The following is a 26,600-nucleotide window of genomic DNA, read 5'->3' as shown; positions in this document are numbered from 1 at the left end:
CAATTCACTTACTGCAGGTTCAGCACTGTAACCTGCTTGAAATTTTCCTAGCAAACATGATAAGTTTTCTGTGCATTTGATTTTTTAAATTATTTATCTCGGGGGGGGGGAGGGGAGAGGGGTGCCAAAGGAAGAGTCCGCCCTGGGTGTCAAATACTCTCGTGGTCTAGTCTCTAGGTACGTCCCTGATGAGACAGGAGCACAGGAATGAGACGAGAACAGCGAATTGGAATGAGCTACGAACACACATTTTCCTTTTATCATCACACTTAAACTTATTATGCCAATTTTGGAGACATTTGCAACTCCATATCGAATGCCTCATCTTCATACCGACGTATCGTTGGATACAACACAATGCTTATAAACACCCAGAGATGCCAGTGTTTGTGGCTTTATTTCATTTCTACACATGCGATAATCTCTTCACCTGAGCTGAATTTCAAAATTTAAGTTGTGGAATTGACCTCATCTCAGCAGTGGGGTTTAACAAATAACAATAAAAATTTTAACAAATAAAGAAAATAATTAAAGAGTTGAGTTCATTTGTCCAATTCGCACATTCTTTGACACACTGGGTGTCACCGGATGGTGTTTAATACGACTGATCGGCAATTGCTAATCACATGCCAAGTCTGCCGTTCCTCATAGACCGTTTCGTTGGAGTGATTCAGCCACTTGGTTAGCGCATGACAAACTACATGGGATGTTCAGTTGCAAGTCATGGCGATACAAGGCAAAAGTACCCGCAATGTCACTCCACTAAATACAATCAAAACGCACCGCCTGGTAGAGTATTTGCGAGGTTATTTGGGGAGAGTCGTTTCCAAAACCCAAGCTCATTGCAGATGCTGCAGGGAATGTAATGGCAGACAAAACAGCAGCAAGTGGGAGGGAACTCATTCATTACTCATTCCTCACACCTAGCATTCACTCTGAGATTGGAGTATCATGTTGGAGATTGGAGTGTTCATGAAAAACTGTGGAACTTGCTGTGAATCCACTTTCCATCCCATCCATCCATATCCGTTTGTCCTCACTCCCCCACACCTCGTTCCTCTCTCACCCCTCTTCCAGCTTTCATGCAGTGATAAACAATGGGTGGTTGTGATAAGTTCCCACAGGTGGTGATGTCATGCTCTGGTGCGGGGTTTGTGGTGCATTTTGAGCCTGAAGTGTTGGGGAGTGTGCAGATGGCCACTTTTTTGGTGGTCAGGGCTACTGCCAGGTTCAATTCAACAGTTTGAATTTTGGGATTTGGCTCAGGTTGAGAAATTCTGGGGCTCATCGCATTTTGGTTGTAAAACATGTGCTGAAATTAAATAAAGGCACGTACATAACACTGGCGTCTCCGGGTATTTATAAGCATTGCAGTGAGGGTGCGATGGGATCTAAGGTCTCTTGGCCTGAGCTGGGTAATGGGGTTGGGCGTGGTGGCGAGTCAATTTGTTTGTGAGAATGTTCTTTGGCATTCCGGGCAGTGTGTAACCCCCCTCGGAGAGATCCAGTACCAGAGCTGGTAAACAGGGTAGCAACCGCAGCTCAAGTTGCATACCTCAAACCCATGCTTTGGTCTCATTAAAAATGGTACGTGCACCGTTTGAAAGTGACAGGTGGTTTTGCCATCCTGTTTGAACGTGCCGTTTTAATGTACCCCATTTCATTCAATCTTATACCAATGCCGGCAGATGGGACCATCCACCCGTTTCTCAAGTTCCCCTCCTAAATGCAAGTCAAACTCCCTCCCTTTCCAATAGCAAGAGAAAACGCAAGTTCAGAACACCCCCTTCCCCTCCCCCTTACTCATCGCTCTTCCCTCTCCCACCTCTCAATATTCATGTCAGCGAAGTGACGGATCATTTTGAAAGTCACCTATTCTTTGTCCGATCTAAACAGACCACCACATATGAAGCAGTCTTGTTTCGTGCATCTCTCATCAAAGCCTCATGTGTGAGATCACGCTCAACGCACGAGGTTCCATGGGCTATATATTTAAATCTGGATCCAAACGTTATAAACATTAATAATCCAAATACTTACTACTCTGCAAGGAGCGAATATTCAAGGAAGTACGGTCCGTATGAGGCATGAGTCCCATTGCGGGAGGTGGCAGGCGCTGGTGGTGCTCTAGATTGCAAGGAAGGTGTGACCTTTGGCACAACCGGCAACTGTTTCTTTGGTCCTGATGGACGCACTGAGCTCTGCTCAGACTCCCCAGAACTTCGACGTTGCCCTTCAGTACCACCGTCCTGCACCACACAAACAGCTCACTTTAACAAGTGGTACACCACCTTAAAATTATATAGTTATGGGTAAATAACATTGTATCTTTGTATCCACACATTATGTATTTAACGAGTTAACCTTGTAGATCTTCTCTACCGCTAAAGAGTGAAATTTTTTTTTTTTAAACAAAACATGAAAACAACCCCCCCCCCACCACCCCCCAAAACCACAGACGAGAACCACCCCACCCCATCGCAAACCACAACCCAGAACCACCCTACCCCATCCCATCCCAAACCACCCCACAACCCAGAACCACCCTATCCCATCTCATTACAAACCACAACCCAGAACCACCCTATCCCATCTCATTGCAAACCACAACCCAGAACCACCCTATCCCATACCACAACCCAGAACCGCCCTACCCTACCCCATCCCAAAACCACAACCCGGAACCACCCCACCCCATCCCAGAACCGCCCTACCCTACCCCATCCCATCCCAAAACCACACCATTCCATCCCAAACCACAACCCGGAACCACCCCACCCCATCCCAGAACCGCCCTACCCCACCCCATCCCAAAACCACACCATCCAATCCCAAACCACAACCCAGAACCGCCCCACACCATCCCAAAACCACCCTATCGCAGCCCATCCCAAACCACAACCCAGAACCGCTCCATTCCATCCCAAACCACAACCCAGAACCGCCCTACCCTACCCCACCGCAAAACCACTCTATCCTATCCAATCCCAAACCACAACCCAGAACTGCCCCACCCCATCCCAAAACCACAACCCAGAACCACCCCATTCCATCCCAAACCACAACCCAGAACCACCCTACCCCATCCCATCCCAAACCACCCCACAACCCAGAACCACCCTATCCCATCTCATTGCAAACCACAACCCAGAACCACCCTATCCCATACCACAACCCAGAACCGCCCTACCCTACCCCATCCCAAAACCACAACCCGGAACCACCCCACCCCATCCCAGAACCGCCCTACCCTACCCCATCCCATCCCAAAACCACACCATTCCATCCCAAACCACAACCCGGAACCACCCCACCCCATCCCAGAACCGCCCTACCCCACCCCATCCCAAAACCACACCATCCAATCCCAAACCACAACCCAGAACCGCCCCACCCCATCCCAAAACCACCCTATCCCATCCCATCCCAAACCACAACCCAGAACCGCTCCATTCCATCCCAAACCACAACCCAGAACCGCCCTACCCTACCCTACCCCACCCCAAAACCACTCTATCCTATCCAATCCCAAACCACAACCCAGAACTGCCCCACCCCATCCCAAAACCACAACCCAGAACCACCCCATTCCATCCCAAACCACAACCCAGAACCACCCCATTCCATCCCAAACCACAACCCAGAACCACCCCATTCCATCCCAAACCACAACCCAGAACCACCCCATTCCATCCCAAACCACAACCCAGAACCACCCCATTCCATCCCAAACCACAACCCAGAACCGCCCAACCCTACCCCACCCCAAAACCACCCTATCCCATACCACAACCCAGAACCGCCCCACCCCATCCCAAAACCACCCTATCCCATCCCCTCCCAAACCACAACCGCCCCATTCCACCCCAAACCAAAACCCAGAACCGCCCTACCCTACCCCACCCCAAAACCACAACCCAGAACCGCCCCATTCCATCCCAAACCACAACCCAGAACCACCCCACAACCCAGAACCGCCCTACCCTACCCCATCCCATCCCACAACCCAGAACCACCCTATCCCATCCAATCCCAAACCACAACCGCCCCATTCCATCCCAAACTACAACCCAGAACCGCCCTATCCCATCCCAAACCATAAACCATGTCATCAATCATTTAACCACTTAACCCTCACCACCAAGGAGCACCACCTCCTCCTCAAATCACGGGCCCGAAAATGCACCGAACCCCAAACCTCCCACGAACCCACTAATTGACACCACCGAAGCCACAATGGCACATCCACTCACTCAAACCAAAGGACGTGTAAATATAAACGATGGTCCTCACAAACCTCATTCCAAACACTTACCCTCCTGCCAGAACCAGAAGCCATGACCATCGCCAACCCCCCTCACTCCTCACTCAACGTCCCCTTCACTAAAACACAATGGAAAAAATAATAATAATAAAAAAACAAAACATGGAGCGGAAACACAGGAGGACAAGTTTTCCATAAAGAACATGTCAATGGACAAACAACCAACCAACCACCAAACAAACAACCAACCTGCCCCTTTCGGCCTTTTGTTTACGAGGCAAGAGAAGCCACAGGAACCGAGTCGAACAAAACGGAGGAGCTCAGCAAGGGTTCTTAACTAGCGTAAAATATGTACCGAGTTACATTGTCTTAGTTAGAGCTTGTCAACCCGATCAACATGAAATAAACACGAAGAAAAAGAACTCCGCGTGTGGGGAATTAATTATAATTAACAGCAGCCAGACCACGCCCACCACTATATTGTAGATCTACGAAGATCTATATACGCCACGAGATCCAAATAGGACATTTTCGTGAAAAAAAATTAAAATGTGCCTTTTGTTCCGCGTTTGAACTATTTCCGAGGAAAGGGAAATATAGAACCAAACATAAATTAATCAAAACATCAGAATATAGAGCAGAAAGACGATATATATATATATATATATATATATATATATATATATATATATATATATATATATATATATATATATATATATATATATATATATATTAGTTCACTCCACACCCTTTCATACCCTTCATCCCTCATCCCCCCTTCATCCCTCCCATGAGTGAAGCATCAGATATGAGAAGGGGAAACCCAAATGTCACACATGTCTATACCCGTGGGAAACCCACGGGTGCCCCCCTCGTGTCCGTCTGTCCGTCACTCCGTGCAGAGTGTCAGTGCTGCCAAAGTAGTCTCCTGGGTTATTGGGCAAAATCCTGGACAGGTCGCCACTCGGACGGCTCAATCATCCCAGCAAGCTGGTACTCATTTTGCCAACCTCAGAAGGATGGCAGGCTGAGTCAACCCCACCTGGCATTAATTCAACAGCCAAGTGGGATTTGAACTCAGGTCCCTATGATCCCCTATGATCCCCTATGATCCCAAGCCTGCCACCCCAACCATTAAGCCAACACCAGACATCCCAAGCAGTGATCACTTCTATAAATCACACTGGATGTCTGTGAGTGAAGCTTCGCTCATTCCTTCCCTCCTCAACCCCCCCCCCCCGCCACCAACCACCTCAACCTCTGCTTGTCCAGCATTGAGACAAACCAGTAAACTGCTATTGTAATCAATATGAGAGTGATGTAAAACATTAAATAAAAAGAGCTAGAGAAAAATATTGAAGCTCCTAAAATCCATCTCATTTTTTTTTGTCTACATACCTTTCGAGTTCTCCATGTTAAGGATTCTGCACAGAGTTTAGGTTGTGGTTACTAAGTTTTAGTCCTATTATATTTTATTAAACGGAAGGGATTAATTGTGTGTGTAGTACGTGGTGTTATGTAGTGCATGTGTGTGCGTGACCACGAGACTCTCAGAGACACAGAGGACATAATTATGGACGTAAATGTCCAGTTGCAGAGACAGCACAACAAATTGTAAATGAGTGGTTATATCTTCACAAATCAAATATCTGTAGATTACTTAACAACAGTGGAATTAAGATCAATACTTTAAAAAAAAAACAACAACTGAAAAAGATTTGGCAAATTGTTAACAGATTAATGGAAGAAGATGATCAAGAAGACCTCCCAATCCAACACATGGAAGCATTTCTGGATATGACTGACCTTAAAATGTACAAAGAGAAATCTAAAGAAGTTAATCGTGGAAAAGAAAATGACATCATCAAAATTATGTTTGATAACAAAGGGGTGGAAATCACCAATGTGGAGAAAATACTACAACAGAAGGAAGTGTGGAGTAAACTTCCAGAAAAAATACAACAGAGAGCCACCAAAGGTTGTGTACACTTTATGAAATGCAATTCGGGGAAAAATCTTCAACTATAAGGAAACTACAATCTATAGACGGAGAGGAATGGTTAAATAACACACATCATTGATGTAATTGTGAACATTCCATATTTAAAGATCCTCATCATAAACACATTATGGTGATCTCACAATAGTGAAAGATATAAAATTACGTGCATTACTTACAAAATGACAAAATTATTGAGAAAATAAAAGGATTAACTGGAATAAGGCAACGGAGCTTACAATGATAGGACTGATGGAATGGATGGGAGAACAAATTGATAAACACAAAGTAACAAACACACAAATGGCTTTATGGTTGGAGGAAGTAGAGAAACATGTTAAAACGAGAATTGTTGATTTGAAAATAAAAGTTCGAATCAATAATTCAAAAGTACTTTAAAACAATCCAGAGACAAGTGATTATTTAAAACAGCTTCAAACACAATACGTCATTGTTCCAATTGACAAAGCAAACAATAATTTTGCATTTGCATGCAAAACATTATACGTACATTTAAACACTTTAAGAACAATTGAGCTTACATACTGGACTCTCAAAGATCTACAAAATAAGTAACGATAATAAAATAGACTCGGCACAACACCAGATAAATCATTCCAAATGAGGAAGACTGTGAATTCCAGATAAACACCAGAAATTATCATTCATTTACTGGATTCCAAAAATGTACAAAACACCTTGTAAAGGGGCTGTCACACCTTGACGTTTTAGCCAGCGTATGCCGACCTATGAAAAATTTGCCGAACCAAGCTGGCACATGTCGAATACATTATGGGTAAGTTTTGTATACGTTAAGAGCATGCTGGCATATGTCGTAGTACGCTGGCATACATCGTCATATGCCGAGTACGTAGAGAAATTTTCAGCATGTTGAAAATTTCTCGACGTACGACACACATTCCGCATACGCTGGCATAAGTTGTAGGCATGCTACGCGATCGTTGACACACGTCGACATACGTCACTCATAAGTCGAAATACGTCAAGGTAATGGTTAGCGTCAGTGTTCCAGACCCCCTGGTTTATTTTTTTCTTCGGTATGACGGTTATGATTTAAATCGTTGAGCGGCAGCCCTTTAATTACATGATATTATAACCGCACTAGAAATCGAAGTGTCAACATCACCGTCATACCGAAGAAAAAAAAAACCGGGGAGTCTGGAACACTGACACTAACCATTACATTGACGCGTTTCGACTTATGAGTAACGTACAAGTAACGTGTGTCGATGTGTGTCAACGATCGCGTAACGTGCCTACAACTTATGCCAGCGTTATGCGGAACGTGCGATTCATACACAGGCATACGTTGGGAAATTTCAAGCATGGAAAATTTGTCTAACAGCTCGGCAAACTACGACGTATGCCAGTGTACTACGGCGTATGCCAGCGTTCTACAACGTATGCCAGTGTGCTCTTAACGTATACAAACTTACCCATAACGTATTCAATGTGTGCCAGCGTTTTAGCCCAATTTTGTATACGTCAGGCATACATTGACTAAATTGTCAAGGTGTGACAGGGCCTTAAGATGAGGTTCGTCATGTCAAATAGAGAATGCAGTTTGAAACAATTGTCAGGTAGTATTGTTGCGAGGCCGGGACGTCAACTGCGAGCATGAACACCAGGTCGAGCTGCAAGTCGACTTGACCGATCACCCGGAATTCAGATCGTACTTTTCCGGAAAAGTCCAGAGAAGACGGGTCCCTTTTAGACCGAAATCCGCCAATGGGTAGACCACGTGGGGTAGGGTCGATTGCCAACTTCAATTTACCTAAGTACCCACGTGGTCCAACTACCGGGGAATTTCACCCTCGACGGAACTCGTACGAAACCGGGCCGCTTGGCGAGCTCATTCCGTGTGCGATCCCGAGTGGTTTTGATCACCGAGAACCGCCGGATGGAATTATCCCGTTACGGTGGCACAACGTCCTTGCTAGTTTCCAACACGCGCGACACGCTCAATCAATGCAGAAATGGACACGGACGAGGTGAGTACATTTCACAAATGGGGTTTATTTATGATAAAGCAATGGGGGCCTAGGGAACACAGAAGACAGAGCTACACCGAATATCAGAGATGTAATTATATTTATAGCACAGGCACTTATACAATTTTACTACTTATTGGACTGGTGCCACACACAGACACACACGCAGACAGAAATGGACCCCCTACGTCTTTAATGGGACCTCCAGCCCGGAGGACAGTCGGGCTGAGGGTCAGGGTAGCTGGCTACCTTGCCGCTAGCGCGCGGCTGGACGTTCCCTCCTTCCGGGGGCTCCGGTCACCGAAGGACTGGTGCAGCACAACCGAACCCAGCCGAGGTTAGGCGAGATGATCGCCCAGGCTCGCGATCACGCGAAAGAGGAGGCGGAGGAGGGTGAGGAGGACGCCGACCAGGCCAGACAGGCTCCCCCGAGACGAGTGCTTCAGGGAGATGACGACCAAACCCAGCTAAAAATAGTGGTGTCGCTCGGGATGATGCTCCTCTTCGCTTCCTTCCCTTCGCTTCTCCTTAAGTCTCGTCTCTTTTGCTTCTCCCTGGCCTTCGTATGCTGCCCCGCCGGTGTTCCACAAGAAGAACCTGAACCAGAACAGGACAAGACCTAACAGAACCTAACAGAACCAAACCGAACCTCTTTTTGGCTTCCTCCCTCGCTTCTTATGCGTTCCGCGCATGCTGGTACCCTCCCCCCACGGCACACTGCCCAGCGCATCTGCAGGTGGGGGTTGTTGCCCTTGCTTTCTGCAGGACCCGCCCCAACCGTCATTTCTGTTTACGCCTCAGAATATCGGGGCGGGAGTTTGTCGTTCCTTTCTAACCATACTTTTTGTAGAGGAGGGTTGTTCTTCTTCGTTGGTGAATCTCAATAAAACTCCTAACTATTAAAATAAATCACAGCGCATTAACATTTATTTACCCATTAGACCAGGGACGGGAGCCATCTATAAAACACATACTTACCGAGATAACTGAGCTAAGGACCTGAATGTTGAGTGTGATCGTGGTTTCCAGATTCGCAACAATATTACAGGGGTGATGAAACGAATTTATAAATAAAACCACCATGAAAAGGTGAGGTTTTATTCTGATATTTAAAAATTTTGGATCATTGAGAATTCCAAACCTGTAATCAACAGTATCCACAACATTAATAACGAGGGTAAGGCTAAATGTCTATCAACTTATGATTTTTCTACATTATACACAAACATTAGGTTGTTTGGTAAAGGTAATGCTTTACCTATACTAGGTAAAGCATTTGCATGAGGTATTAAAGTATCCATTCAAGTCCATCAAAAAAGAACAAAAATATTCATGTAGTTTTTCTATAAAAGGAAAATCAATATTCATGTAGTTTTTCTATAAAAGGAAAATCAATATTCATGTAGTTTTTCTATAAAAGGAAAATCAATATTCATGTAGTTTTTCTATAAAAGGAAAATCAATATTCATGTAGTTTTTCTATAAAAGGAAAATCAATATTCATGTAGTTTTTCTATAAAAGGAAAATCAATATTCATGTAGTTTTTCTATAAAAGGAAAATCAATATTCATGTAGTTTTTCCATAAAAGGAAAATCAATATTCATGTAGTTTTTCTATAAAAGGAAAATCAATATTCGTGTAGTTTTTCTATAAAAGGAAAATCAATATTCCTGTAGTTTTTCTATAAAAGGAAAAACAATATTCATGTAGTTTTTCTATAAAAGGAAAATCAATATTCATGTAGTTTTTCTATAAAAGGAAAATCAATATTCATGTAGTTTTTCTATAAAAGGAAAATCAATATTCATGTAGTTTTTCTATAAAAGGAAAATCAATATTCGTGTAGTTTTTCTATAAAAGGAAAATCAATATTCGTGTAGTTTTTCTATGAAAGGAAAAACAATATTCATGTAGTTTTTCAAAAAAGAAACTTAAGATATTCATAGAAATATTATTACCGAGATATTTATAGAAATACTTTACATATATATATATATATATATATATATATATATATATATATATATATATATATATATATATATATATATATATATATATATATATATATATATATAGCCCCACGAAGAGGAGTGATGCAAGCGACATTTTTTAATGATATGATGATGAGAGGCTCGGATGATAGGGTAAGGGTTAAAATAGTGCTATATGGCATTAACTCCAAAATGGCCGATGTGTCCCTTACATCACTCCTCCTCGCGGTGTCTCATATACATACATACATATGGAAAGCATGAAAAAAAAACCTTTATAAACCGTTTGAATATTTGAACAACAGTTTGATTCAGAGGTAAGTGGTGGTTGTGCTGGTTTGTGGAAATGTTATATTTGAGGTAAGATGTGCATGATTCAATGTATTATCATATTGTCGCGGATTCGCGCCCGCCGGCGTGTGAACGGCCACGTAACTCGAATCGCGGCACGTCGCCCACCGGACGGACAATCCAGTCGTGACCCTCTCGGACTAACGCCGGGAACCAGTCACGGGTGGACCTTTCGGTCTCACCGCGATCGAGCCAATCGGCCCCCGCGTGGGATAGGGTTGCTCGCCAAATTCGACCTACCTAAGTATCCACACGGAGGGGAGACCGGGCGATCGCACCTCGCCGCAGGTCGACTTCGGACACGGGCCACTTAAGCGACCCGTTCCGTACTATCGGGATAACCGAGCGGTGTTATTTGTCGGCCTCGACGGTTCGATTAATTACACTGAACAACAAAAATTTTTTACTGGAGATGTGTAAAGCGATTTAGACTAATTTGGGTACGCTGATTTCAAAAATCATAACCGTTTTGCTGTATCACGTCAGGATTTTCAGGAACAGAAATATTCCCATTGCCTATAAGTCAGGATTTCAATGAAATTTACAAAAATTCATTTCTTCATTTATTTCATCATGAATGCTTCAAAATTATAGAAATTACAGAAAAACTCCACTAGAATGTAATTAAAAATGCTTTAGGCATTTGGCTTTGCGTTTGTGCTGCTCTGTGTCAGTTTCACGATGCAGGAACCAGCAGAAATCGCCCATCATGTTCGGGTTGTGCCGCCCTTGGTAACGCGGCTCCATGAGTGAAATCTCTTGGTGGAATCGCTCGCCGTGCTCGTCCGAGACTGCTCCCAAGTTGTCAGGGAAGAAGTTCAGGTGCTGGTGTAGGAAATGGATTTTCAGGGACATCCTGGAGCCAAGTTTCCTGAAGGACTCCAGCAGCTGCTGCACTATTTCTTCATAGTTGTCCGCGCGCTCGTTCCCCAAGAAGTTGTCCGTCACAGCTTTGAAGCTCCTCCACACTGCCAGCTCTTTGGGGTTTAGAGTTGTCGGAAAAGTTTCGTCCTTCATAATCTGTCGGATTTGCGGTCCAACAAAGACACCAGCCTTGATCTTGGCCTCCGACAAGGTGTTGCCAAACTTTTCCTTGAGGTATAAAAACCCACGCCCATTCAGATCCATTGCCTGTACAAAACTTTTCATCAAGCTGAGCTTTATGTGGAGTGGTGGAAGGAAAACCTTGGCTGGGTCGACAAGGGCGACATGCTTCACGTTGTGTCGACCAGGTACATGCTCTTTTCGCTCTTCCCAATCTTTCTTCGTCCAGTGATTCTTGTCGTCTCTGCTATCCCAGAGACAAAGGAAGCACATGTATTTCGTGTAGCCTGACTGCAGCCCTAACAACAGCGCCACCACTTTCAAGTCTCCGCAGATGTGCCAGTTGAAGTCATTGTACTTGATGGAATCAAGCAGCTGCCGCATAGTCTCATAGGTCTCTGTCATGCCGAACGCGTGAGCCAGTGGGACTGATGGTTTCTCGTTGCCATTGTGGAGCAAAACAGCCTTCAAGCTGTTCTTCCCCGAGTCGATGAAGAAGCGCCAGTCTGCAGGATCGTGATCACACCCAAGTTCTTTCAACAGACCGTTGATGTCACTGCAGAATGTCATCGTGTCTTCCATCTCAAAGAACTCAGCCATGTCTCTGTGACGTGCTCTGAACAAGGATATCTTGGTGTTAGGTTCAAGTAGATTCCACTGCTGCAGCCTTGATCCAAGCAGCTCTGCCTTCGCCTTTGACAGCGAGAGATCTCTTACAAGATCATTTAAGTCTCCCTGGTTCAGAAGGTGTGATTCTTGAGTGTCGGGTTCAAAAGGTTCATCATCACCATCCTCTTCACCACTGCTTACAGCTATGTTCTGATCAGCTGGAGGTGTTGGAACGGGGTTCTCGTCATCATGAGGCACAGGTTTACGAGCAGAGACGCAGTCAGCGTACTTGATGTGACCTTTATTCTTCTTGTTGAAGCCGGCGATGCTTGTGCAGCAGAAATAACAATCATCATGATGATTCTGCGGCTCACGCCATATCATGGGCACCGCAAATGGCATGCTCGCGCGCTTGCCCACCAACCACTGAGTCAAGGTTGTGTGACAGCTTGTGCAGCAGATGTGTGGTGCCCAGCTCTGTTCTTGGTCCCCCACCTTACACCCGAAGTAGTGAAAGTAGGCGGCCTTCATTTTCACTGCTGTAGATATACTTCGCTGTTGATCTTTTTGGTATACCGACCACAGACATAACAGAAGTTGTCAGGATGATTGGTACAGGAACGCCTACTCATCTTTATCTGAAAGAAAGAAATATAACACAAGTTAACAACAATTGTACGAAATAGACATGTTAAAGACATATGTAAATTTCATTGAAATCCTGACTTCTAGGCAATGGGAATATTTCTGTTCCTGAAAATCCTGACGTGATACAGCAAAACGGTTATGATTTTTGAAATCAGCGTACCCAAATTAGTCTTAATCACTTTACACATCTCCAGTAAAAAAAAAATTTTGAAATTTGTTGTTCAGTGTTATCGGGCGTCTTAGCCCAGGACCAACCCTTTACGTGAAGCAAGATGGGGATTCAATGAAAGAAATGACGAAGCGAAGCGGGGAAAACAGTTCAATAATAAGCACATTTATTTCGCGGCACACGGGAAGCACACATATACAATTCCACCAAAAGCACATGGAAAAGAAGAAGAAACACAATGCAATTTTACACAAAAAGCAAATGTAAAAGCGAAGACACAATGCAGAGCTATCCGACTACCGAGCACACGGCAACACTTATACAATTCTACTTCACAGACGGCGCCGACAACACATACCCAAAACCAAGAAAAAGAACACCCTCAAGGATGAGGCGGGCCTGGGGCCGAGACCGGGTCGGGCCTACCTTTCTGATGATGAGGCGCGAAGTGGCGATGGTGCCCCAACTCCGCGGGCCTCGCGGACAGTGTCTGGTAGGGGGTGGGAAAAGGGGCCCCCTTCGTCGCACTATCTCAGCGCGGGGGGGAAACAGGAGGGGGTTGCTGATGCTCGGGGGAAGGAGGATTTTTATTCTGTCTCGGGTCCCGCGACGAGCGTCTCCACCTCGACCAGGTCGCGCCGTCGGCCTCCCGCCTTCAGCTCCCGGCACCGACGCGAGCACCCCCTCGTCCGTCTTCGCCGCCGCCACCTCTCCACAGCTCCGCCGACAACTCGTTCCAACGCACAGCTCGTTCCAACGCGCAACTTCCTTCCAGCTCCACCGACGACTCTCTTGACTCCGAACTCACTCTTTCCAATGCACACCTCCTTTCTGACGAAGGCAGCCGCTTATATAAGCCCCGTGGCTTCGCCTCTGACCCCCTGCCTTCGACCTTTCACCTCGCTCCCCATTGGCCCGAGAAAAAGTGGGCGTGAATGCTTTTTGATCCATGAATTTGCATATAGCGACCGCCCTCCAACGCCCTGGAGGCGGGGCCAAATCGCCCCTCGCTCACCGATTGGACGGAACAAAAGTGGGCGTGAGTCGTTTTTGATCCGTTTTTCTGCGGAAAGTCCGTGATGTTTTGTACACGCTGTTCGGTGCGCGCCCTGCACGAGTCCAATACCGGTTCCCACAAGCGGCGCAAGAACGGTGGCGATGCGACGGTTGCGAGGTGTGACGGTAAAGGTCGTGGCTGTTGTGGTGAAGCGGCGTTGTGGTGGGTGGTTGATGTTGTGATGACTGTTGAGACGTGGTTGGTGGTGGTAATAATGGCGGTTGGTCCAAAATAAAGATAGTAAAAGAAAAACGGCTATCCTGAAGAGTCGCAGCACGCATGAATGACATTTATTCCCTCTAGACAACGGGTTTGGGCCTAACTACACATATACTTACCGAGATACCTCACCTAAGGGACCTGAATGGTGGTTTGCGAATTTGGTCAACCACAACACTACCCCCTCCCCTTTTTACAGACTCGTCCCGAGACGTCAAATTTTCGTGTGCCATCATGTGTAGTTTTCCCCTAGTACATTTTACCTACGGATCCCTGAGTGCGACATTCATGGTATTCGTGTCCCCAAAATAAATAACCTGAGGGCTGCGTAACTACCTCAACAAACTCACTCACACGGACGACTTAAATAAAATTGCCGGCGCTAGGACAGACATGCCGGGGGCGCACTCATATTTACAGTACATCTTAACCTTAACTTACAAATTTTACACTAAACCATGGCCCAGGATCAATGAACTCTGCAAAAGAAAAGCAGTTAGCAGGGAGCCAGGCTGCTCGCATGCAGTCTCTGGCTCAAAACAATGCAGGTGACAGGGAACGTGGCTGGCTGCTCACACGCAGTCCAAGGCCTTCCTTTTTGAACTGAACGCAGTGAACCACAACGGTGCATGTGCTGCACAACCGTTGTCTCCGTGCCAGCTCAAGTGGCACACGCAATGAACACAACGGATAGATGGATGGACACAAACACGGTGCACGGGCCGCCACTGCAGGCCCGTGTTGTAGCTGCCAACGGGGCAGTTCTTGCAGCTTGCAAACTGTTGCCTTGATCCTGGCGCACATGGCAATGAACAGGGGGGGGCAAAGCAAAAATTGAACGGGCCTGGTGAACAGGGGCAGTGGGCATGGCATGGCAAAGGCAGCAGGCAAACAGAACCCGCAGAAGAAGGCCGCTGCAGGCAAACACAGCCGGCAGATGAACTGGCCGGCACAGGCCTTGAAGAAAAACACAGCCAGCAGATGACGTGGCCGGCCCAGGCCTTGAAGCAAAACACGGCCAGCGAATGAAGTTGGCCGGCACAGGCCTTGCAGCAAAACGACAGTTGCCGATGAAGTTGGCCGGCCTCTGCCTTGAAGCAAAACACGGCCAGCCGATGAAGTTGGCCAGCCTTTGCCGTTCAGTGGAGGTTGGTGGAGCGAGTGCGGTGGTGCTGGCCACTTGGAAGGCGGGCTCGGACCGACCTACCTGTCTCCCTCCCACCTACCGCCTTTGCCTGTCACTGTACATACCCACCCCCTTAATTTGTCAAACCCCAATTTAGCCCCAACTTATTTTTTTATTTTTTACTTCCCCACTATAAATCGTCCCCTAACCCCCTTTATCGTCTTTGTTCGGCTAACCTATCCTGTCACCTAGCCTACTCCCAACCCCTACGTTCCCTTCCCGGAGGGGAATAAGGGAGAGCTAACGTCCTGTGTCGAGGCCCAATTCAAGCCTCAGAATGGCCTCCCCAGAGTTCGGCGATCTTAACACCAAGTGGGTCCAGCGGCCCACAATGACAGCGAGGGGATGGATGGTGTGGAGGGGTACATCTCCTAATCTACCCTAACCATTTAACTGTTAAACTACCCCGGGGCTTTCAACAAGCGCCTCTCGCTTAAACTATTGGTTCTAACAACCCAGATTCCCGTCGCCTGTGTTGGTGTCCTCACAATTTCGGGCCTCGCCCCCCAATTTTCTCTCCGTGCCCTCACACGGTCTCCTGGCTGGGACACGTGGCTCCCTTTGGCAGGCACGACCCTCTGCCGAATCTCCTGCTATGGCACCCCCGGGCACTACACTGCCTCCGAGCCTACCAGCTCCCTAACACCGGGGAGTGCCCCCCATGGCACCTCCCCTGAAACGCACACGTGGCAGGCTGGCTTCCCGGGCCCCTTTCCGAGGGTCACCCATGCCCACAACACTGCCCACGCGGCTAATGGCGCCCCGGGCCCCCGCACCAAGCAGGCGCACCCGTGCCCACTACGCTATCCCGGCCCCCCATGGGCCCATGGCCTACCGCGGCCGACTAGCCTGTTGCCCGGGGTACCCACTCAGCGATACTCACCTTTCGCAGCCACGCTCCCAAGCCCGTCAACAGGGCTCCTGCACCCCTCCAAATGGGTCTCGAGCCTACTTTCCCACCAACAACAAAACGACCTCCATTTTTCAATTTAACTAACCCAGCTAACTTACTTTATACTGACCCCGGGGTCCCTTGGGCGGGAGTCACTCCTCCCCCCAATCACTCATCACACCATGCATTCCCCATTCGCTCCACTCACACAGACCCGCTGGCCTCACTCACTCAACAAGTACTCACCTCACAACTCACCAACTCTTCAACACACACACCGCTGAACTCTGCCATCCTTCTTACTACATCCCCTAACTAACTCGTGCTCCCACGTCGTCCCTTAAACTACAGCACGTTCCCTTTTAACCTACGTAGCTAAACTACGTCCCCTCTACACATTCACAAGTCTGTCATGGTCTCCAAATAATCCCATTAATCAATTTCCCAACCTAAATCTGGCTACAATCCCTCTAACTAATCCATTCCACGGGCCCCATGAGGACTTACCCCTGCCCCATGGAGTCGGTCGAGCTAAGCTAACCCTTCCCCCTAACTAGTTTCCATCCTGTGCCCAGGTTCAAGGGGGTCTTCCACCCCTTGCCCAGGAATCCTGTGCACCCGAAAGTGAGGCTTGCTTTTTTTTTTTTTTCCCATGCGCAGCACCTGCGCGGCAACTCGCGCACTTTACACCTGCCCGTGACGTCATGCAGCTGCACGTGTTCCTCGTCCCTCCTTGGACGGTACCATCCGGCAGGGATACCCCTCCTGCCGGATTCCAACCCCACGTGCAGCCATGGCGTCACCGTGCGCATAAAAAAACAAGCCCCACGTCTCGAGGGGTTCCCCACGCGAACACATGTGCTTTGCCCGTTGGAGCTTAACACACACGATCGCGTGGAGAACCTGTCCGGTCCAAATCCATTATCCTGCCTAAACTTTGTCCGTCCGCGGGATCGGCAAATCCACCGCGTGCGTTTCCGGACCAGGACTTCACTCTCGCAAGCGAGCACGTGGTGGTCTCGTGCGTTGCACAGCACGGACCTCGTGCTCACTGCTGGGTGAACCCGGCACGGTCCCCGAAACAGCTACAGCCGCTACTCGGCTTTCTTTCCTCTGTCGTCGTCGTCGTCGCCATTCAACACATGCACACCTGCGTGTTACGACGCTCACAGTCCATTCCATCACATTCACACCGGGAGACGCGGCTGCGTGCTCCCGCATGCCAACCGACATCTCCCTCACATACCGCTCTCTCACACACACGGTCTCCCTTGCATAACCCATACCACTCACACGTGGTGCTCCATTCATACAAACCACACCACTCACACACGCGGGGGAACTCACCCGCGGTTCCTCATCCACACACCGTGCCTCACTCACACACGCGGGGGCACTCACCCGCGGTTCCTCATCCACACACCGTACCTCACTCACACACGGTGCCTCACCCACACACGCGGGGGCACTCACCCGCGGTGCCATACACACAGGGACAACCACACTGGGGATTCGTGTCCCCACAAGGGTCTCCGGGGCCTCTATACCCCCCAAGCTCTCCGTGCACCTGTCCACAGCACTCATCTCCTCAACCTCGCAAAGCACGACCGAACCCACCTGGTCGTGATCCGCTTCAAGGGGGCATACTCCCTCCCCTCGTTCCTGGAGGAGGTCATCCAGCTGCTCGCACCGGGTCTCTACCCAGTCCGCGAGCTCACCCCCATTATCCTCCACTACCTCCGTGTGTGTGTGTGCGTCTCTAAACCCGTCATTATCATGCAGTCTCTCCTCTATTTTTTCTGTCTCCCGTGTCTCTATACATTTACAAGTTTCTGTTGTCTCCTCGTGTCTATTGGTCTCTGCTTCTTTCTGGCGTCTTTCCGTTATCTTTATGTAGGTCAACCTTGCTTTCTCTTTAAGTCGCTCCCGTCCTTCCCTGTTTTTCACTCCTTGCTCTTTCACGATCTCCGCGTACCTCATCCTTGCTTTCCGTATTAATTGTTCTTTTCTCTCCCTCGCAATTACTTTCACCTCGTCTCTTGTCTCCCGTGTCTCTGTACATTTTCTCTCCTTGTTCCTTATTTCTGTCTCTTCCTGGTTCCTTTTTCCTTCCCATCTGAATCGTTCTTTCTCTCTGAGCCCCATTAGCTGTTCGTTCTCCCTCCGGAGCTCCTCAATCTCCGTTGACTCCAATCTCGCTCTCAGTTTTAGTTGTTCAATTTCACACTCATATAGTTGTTGTTTTCTCTCCCACTGTTCCTCCTGCTCTTTGTTTTCCAATCTCATTGTTTCTTTCAATTGGCTCATTTCCTTCCTGTGTTTCATTCGCTGTTCTTTGTCTATCTCCTCGTACTCCAGCCTCAGCTTTTCTTTCAATTGGTCAACCTCAGATTCATGTTCTTTTTGTTTTCTATTCCATTGTTCCTCTCGTTCTTCCCTCTCCAATCTCCTTGTGTCCTTCAATCTCCTGATTTCTCCTTCCTGCTTCATTCCTTGCTCCTTCAACTTCTCCTCGTATTCCAACCTATTTTTTTCCTTTTGTCGTTCCGTTTCAAATTCATACTCTTTCAGTTTTTTATTCCACTGTCTCTCTTGTTCCTCGTTCTGCAATCTCATCGTTTCCTTTAATTGACGGATTTCTTTCTCCTGCCTCATTCCTTGTTCTTTGTATATCCTATTCCACTGTCTTCCTTGTTCCTCATTCTGCAATCTCGTTATTTCTTTCAGTTGGCTGACTTCCTTCTCCTGTCTTATTTGTTCTTCCTTCATTACTCTTTTTTGCATCTCATTCTGCAATCTTGTGGTTTCCTTCAGTTGGCTGATTTCCTTCTCCTGTCTCATTCCTTGTTCTTTCAGTACTCTTTCTTGTTCCTCATTCTGCAATCTCGTTATTTCTTTCAGTTGGCTGACTTCCTTCTCCTGTCTGATTCGTTCTTCCATCATTACTCTTTCTTGCATCTCATTCTTTAATCTGGCCTTCGCTTCCAGCTGTTCGATCTGTACAGTGTGGTTTCTTAAAGTTTCATTTTCCGTTCTCTTCCTTTCCTCTTTTAACACTCTCAGTTCGTTTTGTAGTTCCCTCTCTTTGTTCTGGTGTTTCTGTAACTCAGAAACTTTCTTTTCCAATTCCTTTCTCATCTCCGCACACTCCGACTTTGCTTTGGCTTCTACTTGTTCAATCTGCTCAGTGTGGTTCCTTAACGTTTCATTCTCTGTTCTCTTCCTTTCCTCTTTTAACATCCTCAGTTCGTCTTGTAATCCTCTTTCTTTGTTTTCGTGTTTCAGTATCTCAGAAGTTTTTGTTTCTAATTCCTCCCTCAATTTGCGTGCTTCTTCACTCATTTCATCTCTTCTTTCCACCGCTTCCCTCCTCAATTCGTCCCTTTTTTTACTGTATTCATTTAGTTTTTTCTGCCATTCCTTTCCCATTCTAATCTCCCCTTCCAGGATTTCTCTTTTAAACTGGCTTGCCCTTACCTCTCGCTTCAGTAGTTCCAATTCCCCCATCTTGTTCGCGTTTTTCCTTTTCGAGCTTTGTTTTCCTTTCTCCTTCCTCCCTCAATTCTCCCTGCAGTTCTTCGAACTGTTCTGACTTTTCCAGCAATTCCTCCGCCCTTTCCTCGAGCTGTCTCTCTCCTCTTTTTATCTTCCATTCTAGGCTTTCTCTTTCCTGATTGCCTGTTCTTATCTCTTCCTTCAATTGTTCCAACTCCCTATCGTGTTCACATTTTTTCTCCTCCAACTGTATTTCCCTCACTCTCCCCTCCAGTTCTTTGAACCGCCTTGCTTGCTCCAATAATTTTTCCATTAATTGTTTTACTTCCAAGTCGTGCTCCTTTTGTTTCTTTTCGAGCTCGGTTTTCCATTCTTCCTCCCATTGTTCCCTTTCCTGGGAGATACCAATCTGCTGTTCCTCTATTCTTTTGTTCAGTTTGCTCTTTGCATATTCCAACTGACGGGTATAAAACACTACCAAATTCTTTTTCCCACGTAATTTGTCGACTCTATTGGCCAAGTCATGTTTTTGCCACCGAATTCGTTCCAGTAAATCGTCCAATCGCTGTGTCCCCCCGTACATGTAATTTTTCTGAAGCGAGTCTGCGTGCCGTTGTGACTCGTCCACTCCACGTTGCACCTCCTCGATATATTCTTCATAACGCTTCACCTTTTCCAAGACATCCCCCAATTGTGCCTGAAGCCTGCCAATGCTCGCATAGTCATCCTGCCACGCCTGCCATGGCACATGCCGTGACCACGTGCCTTGAACCGGTGACTGGGAGCTCACGCCTCGTGCTGTGCCATTAATATCAGCCCGCTCCGTGCTGCCATTGTGCGACTCCGTTTGCCGGCAAAGTTCGTGCTCAAGCCGCTCCCACTGACCACAGTTAGTGGTGGGGTTATAATTATAAAAAGAACCGACCTGGGCCATGGATCCTACATGACGACACATACCTAATACCCCCGGTTCCCGCTCGCCTTGAGACGCCATCTTGCTTCTCTTAAAGGGTTAATTTAGCTCGCTCGTAATTTGGAGGGAATCGGGGGTCGCTTCTCTCACCCCTGGACCGATTCCCGTGAATTTAATTGGAGACAGGACAGCCCGTTTTCCCGTTCTCCGTTACCAGTGCCGTGAGGAGGGCGATGGGTTTGTATCGCACGACCTGACACCAGTGTCGCGGATTCGCGCCCGCCGGCGTGCGAACGGCCACGTAACTCGAATCGCGGCACGTCGCCCACCGGACGGACAATCCAGTCGTGACCCTCTCGGACTAACGCCGGGAACCAGTCACGGGTGGACCTTTCGGTCTCACCGCGATCGAGCCAATCGGCCCCCGCGTGGGATAGGGTTGCTCGCCAAATTCGACCTACCTAAGTACCCACATGGAGGGGAGACCGGGCGATCGCACCTCGCCGCAGGTCGACTTCGGACACGGGCCACTTAAGCGACCCGTTCCGTACTATCGGGATAACCGAGCGGTGTTATTCGTCGGCCTCGACGGTTCGATTAATTATCGGGCATCTTAGCCCAGGACCAACCCTTTACGTGAAGCAAGATGGGGATTCAATGAAAGAAATGACGAAGCGAAGCGGGGAAAACAGTTCAATAATAAGCACATTTATTTCGCGGCACACGGGAAGCACACATATACAATTCCACCAAAAGCACATGGAAAAGAAGAAGAAACACAATGCAATTTTACACAAAAAGCAAATGTAAAAGCGAAGACACAATGCAGAGCTATCCGACTACCGAGCACACGGCAACACTTATACAATTCTACTTCACAGACGGCGCCGACAACACATACCCAAAACCAAGAAAAAGAACACCCTCAAGGATGAGGCGGGCCTGGGGCCGAGACCGGGTCGGGCCTACCCGTCTGATGATGAGGCGCGAAGTGGCGATGGTGCCCCAACTCCGCGGGCCTCGCGGACAGTGTCTGGTAGGGGGTGGGAAAAGGGGCCCCCTTCGTCGCACTATCTCAGCGCGGGGGGGAAACAGGAGGGGGTTGCTGATGCTCGGGGGGAGGAGGATTTTTATTCTGTCTCGGGTCCCGCGACGAGCGTCTCCACCTCGACCAGGTCGCGCCGTCGGCCTCCCGCCTTCAGCTCCCGGCACCGACGCGAGCACCCCCTCGTCCGTCTTCGCCGCCGCCACCTCTCCACAGCTCCGCCGACAACTCGTTCCAACGCACAGCTCGTTCCAACGCGCAACTTCCTTCCAGCTCCACCGACGACTCTCTTGACTCCGAACTCACTCTTTCCAACGCACACCTCCTTTCTGACGAACGCAGCCGCTTATATAAGCCCCGTGGCTTCGGCTCTGACCCCCTGTCTTCGACCTTTCACCTCGCTCCCCATTGGCCCGAGAAAAAGTGGGCGTGAATGCTTTTTGATCCATGAATTTGCATATAGCGACCGCCCTCCAACGCCCTGGAGGCGGGGCCAAATCGCCCCTCACTCACCGATTGGACGGAACAAAAGTGGGCGTGAGTCGTTTTTGATCCGTTTTTCTGCGGAAAGTCCGTGATGTTTTGTACACGCTGTTCGGTGCGCGCCCTGCACGAGTCCAATACCGGTTCCCACAAGCGGCGCAAGAACGGTGGCGATGCGACGGTTGCGAGGTGTGACGGTAAAGGTCGTGGCTGTTGTGGTGAAGCGGCGTTGTGGTGGGTGGTTGATGTTGTGATGACTGTTGAGACGTGGTTGGTGGTGGTAATAATGGCGGTTGGTCCAAAATAAAGATAGTAAAAGAAAAACGGCTATCCTGAAGAGTCGCAGCACGCATGAATGACATTTATTCCCTCTAGACAACGGGTTTGGGCCTAACTACACATATACTTACCGAGATATCTCACCTAAGGGACCTGAATGGTGGTTTGCGAATTTGGTCAACCACAACAATATAATAGAATGTGTGATGAGAGTTGTAACGATGCGATAATACATTAAATCAGTGTTTCTCAAGGTGGGGTGTGGCAATATTTTGGTGGGGCATGAGGATTCAAAACTCTTTTCAAGAGCAAAGGAACCATGATGTGGCTGTCTGAGGAGAGCGAAAATAAATACCCAAACTCGACTACTTTGGCAAGGGAAGTATTGATAAATTTTCCATCATCAAATTTAGTCGAATGTGGATTTAGTGTTGTTACCGATTTGTTGCAAGCTAAGAGAAATCGACTGGAAATCACGAAACGTGGTGATTTAAGGCTGAAACTGACAAAATTATTTCCTCGAATCAAACAAATCTGCAGTCAGCATCAAGGGCAGGGCTCCCATTGAAGTGAGTAGCAATTGAATAAAATTTGCAATAAAGTTTTAATAAAGCCTTTTGAATACAAATGTAGTACTAGTAGTAATGCCCGGCGTTGCTCGGGCTTTCTTGCAAATTTCCTGAATAGCTGTTAGCTGTTAGTGGTTAGGGGTTAGCGGTTAGGGGTTAGCGGTTAGGGGTTAGCAGTTAGGGGTTAGCGGTTAGGGGTTAGCGGTTAGGGGTTAGGGTTAACGGTTAGGGTTAGCGGTTAGGGTTAGCGTTAGGGTTAGCTAACCCTAACCCTAACCCAAACCCTAACCCTAACCCTAACAGCTTTGCGTAGCGGAGGTAAACAGTGCTCGGGGCAAAGTGGAAATTTGCGTCCCCCGTAGGCCTTAAACTTGAGTGGATTTGAATGGAAAATCCCATAAGGGATATTGATTTATCGATTTTTTTTCGAATATCGGAAGTGTTATGGAAAACATTTATAGCCAATGACCTAAGTTGGACCAAAAGCCATAATCGTACGGAATTTGAATGGAATCCGTTGGAGTTTGTGAAAATGCATCAAAACGAATTTTGAGGGGCCTCTTAAGGAAGACAATAATATCATTAGTATATGTGCCAATACTTATTTCATTTCATGCAGTAACAAAAATCTGATGGTGGAACAAAGAAAGGGGCATGCCAAAATATTAATATACATATACTGTAGTGTCTCCAATCTTGGTGGGGCATACGATTTTTTTTGAAAATCAAAGTGGGGCGTGGGACAAAAAAGGTTGAGAAACACTGCATTAAATCCTCTTGCAAGTCGAGCCTGATTTGTGATGTTGCATTGATGGGTTGACTGACTGCCTGGACTCAACTGAGGTCATGAATCGACTGATGTAGGTAATCTACTGATGTGGATCCATGACCAAGATTGTGGATTCGCCGTTTGGAGAGGTTCTTGGCTTAAAGGATCGAAACCTCGAGGAAGAACGGTGCCCAGCTGATGATCCATGCAGCCGGGAAACCATTAATTTGCTTACAGGTCAAGGTTCTGACTTTTGGTGAGTGAACTGTTTTGAGGTTAACATCATTTTCAGAAATCCTTTAAATTATATATTTCAGGATTAGTCGATACTGTACAATTGTGTGTGTGTGTGTGTGTGTGTGTGTGTGTGTGTGTGTGTGTGTGTGTGTGTGTGTGTGTGTGTGTGTGTGTGTGTGTGTGCATTGTTAGAAACAGACAATGAAAAAATAGCACCGCAAAGCGGGTGTAGCCCCTTGACGCAAACCAATTTCAAGATGGTGGCCATATTGAAAATCGCAGCACTCCCATTTTCGAAAGGAACCTTCCTCTACTCAACCCCAACATATCCTGCAAAAATGGATTTAATCGGACAAGGCGTTCTCCTCGAAATCGACGGAAACCAATTTCAAGATGGCTGCCATGCAGGCCACATTGAAAATCGCAGCACGCCCATTTTCGAAACGAACCTTCCTCTAATCAACCCCAACAGACTCTGCAAAAATAGATTTAATCGGACAAGGCGTTCTCCTCGAAATTGAAGGAAACCAAAAGTTGACAGACGCCCAGACACCCGCCGGACAACGCCTGTGACTACAATACCCCTTTTTCAGCCCAATTCGGGCTGAGGGGTAAAAACGAGATGTGTTTTTTCCCAGATATAGAACCAGTGTTTGTGAATGTGAAAAGAGTAATAACACTGAACAACAAAAATTTTTTACTGGAGATGTGTAAAGTGATTTAGACTAATTTGGGTACGCTGATTTCAAAAATCATAACCGTTTTGCTGTATCACGTCAGGATTTTCAGTAACAGAAATATTCCCATTGCCTAGAAGTCAGGATTTCAATGAAATTTACAAAAATTCATTTATTCATTTATTTCATCATGAATGCTTCAAAATTATAGAAATTACAGAAAAACTCCACTAGAATGGAATTAAAAATGCTTTAGGCATTTGGCTTTGCGTTTGTGCTGCTCTGTGTCAGTTTCACGATGCAGGAACCAGCAGAAATCGCCCATCATGTTCGGGTTGTGCCGCCCTTGGTAACGCGTCTCCATGAGTGAAATCTCTTGGTGGAATCGCTCGCCGTGCTCGTCCGAGACTGCTCCCAAGTTGTCAGGGAAGAAGTTCAGGTGCTGGTGTAGGAAATGGATTTTCAGGGACATCCTGGAGCCAAGTTTCCTGAAGGACTCCAGCAGCTGCTGCACTATTTCTTCATAGTTGTCCGCGCGCTCGTTCCCCAAGAAGTTGTCCGTCACAGCTTTGAAGCTCCTCCACGCTGCCAGCTCTTTGGGGTTTAGAGTTGTCGGAAAAGTTTCGTCCTTCATAATCTGTCGGATTTGCGGTCCAACAAAGACACCAGCCTTGATCTTGGCCTCCGACAAGGTGTTGCCAAACTTTTCCTTGAGGTATTGAGGTATAAAAGTATAAAATAAAAATATACTTGAGGTATAAAACCCACACCCATTCAGATCCATTGCCCGTACAAAACTTTTCATCAAGCCGAGCTTTATGTGGAGTGGTGGAAGGAAAACCTTGGCTGGGTCGACAAGGGCGACATGCTTCACGTTGTGTCGACCAGGTACATGCTCTTTTCGCTCTTCCCAATCTTTCTTCGTCCAGTGATTCTTGTCGTCTCTGCTATCCCAGAGACAAAGGAAGCACATGTATTTCGTGTAGCCTGACTGCAGCCCTAACAAAAGCGCCACCACTTTCAAGTCTCCGCAGATGTGCCAGTTGAAGTCATTGTACTTGATGGAATCAAGCAGCTGCCGCATAGTCTCATAGGTCTCTGTCATGCCGAACGCGTGAGCCAGTGGGACTGATGGTTTCTCGTTGCCATTGTGGAGCAAAACAGCCTTCAAGCTGTTCTTCCCCGAGTCGATGAAGAGGCGCCAGTCTGCAGGATCGTGATCACACCCAAGTTCTTTCAACAGACCGTTGATGTCACTGCAGAATGTCATCGTGTCTTCCATCTCAAAGAACTCAGCCATGTCTCTGTGACGTGCTCTGAACAAGGATATCTTGGTGTTAGGTTCAAGTAGATTCCACTGCTGCAGCCTTGATCCAAGCAGCTCTGCCTTCGCCTTTGACAGCGAGAGATCTCTTACAAGATCATTTAAGTCTCCCTGGTTCAGAAGGTGTGATTTTTGAGTGTCGGGTTCAAAGGTTCATCATCACCATCCTCTTCACCACTGCTTACAGCTATGTTCTGATCAGCTGGAGGTGTTGGAACGGGGTTCTCGTCATCATGAGGCACAGGTTTACGAGCAGAGACGCAGTCAGCGTACTTGATGTGACCTTTAGTCTTCTTGTTGAAGCCGGCGATGCTTGTGCAGCAGAAATAACAATCATCATGATGATTCTGCGGCTCACGC

General features: G+C 47.4%; 1 protein-coding gene across 7 annotated transcripts in view; it reads right to left on the bottom strand.

Moving 5' to 3' along the window:
- Positions 1 to 26,600, bottom strand: part of AKTIP (AKT interacting protein) — a 51,842-nt gene that overhangs the window by 23,223 nt on the left and 2,019 nt on the right. For 2 of the 7 annotated variants that reach the window (XM_085878196.1, XM_085878199.1), the window contains exons 2-3: positions 4,316 to 4,383; positions 2,041 to 2,249 (exon numbers count right to left, since the gene is read on the bottom strand). In XM_085878196.1, the coding sequence (XP_085734322.1) occupies positions 2,041 to 2,249; positions 4,316 to 4,345 (239 nt within the window). In that variant the 5' untranslated portion in view covers positions 4,346 to 4,383. Of the gene's footprint in view, positions 1 to 2,040; positions 2,250 to 4,315; positions 4,384 to 4,513; positions 4,747 to 26,600 lie in introns of those variants that run through there. The other 5 variants (XM_085878200.1, XM_085878194.1, XM_085878195.1 and 2 more) reach the window with 5 other exon arrangements.

Source organism: Eptatretus burgeri, chromosome 4 (assembly GCF_056783735.1).
Source record: "Eptatretus burgeri isolate ZD-2024b chromosome 4, Ebu_testis_v1, whole genome shotgun sequence".
NCBI lineage: Eukaryota > Metazoa > Chordata > Myxini > Myxiniformes > Myxinidae > Eptatretus > Eptatretus burgeri.
This window is presented reverse-complemented; position numbering and strand designations above follow the sequence as displayed.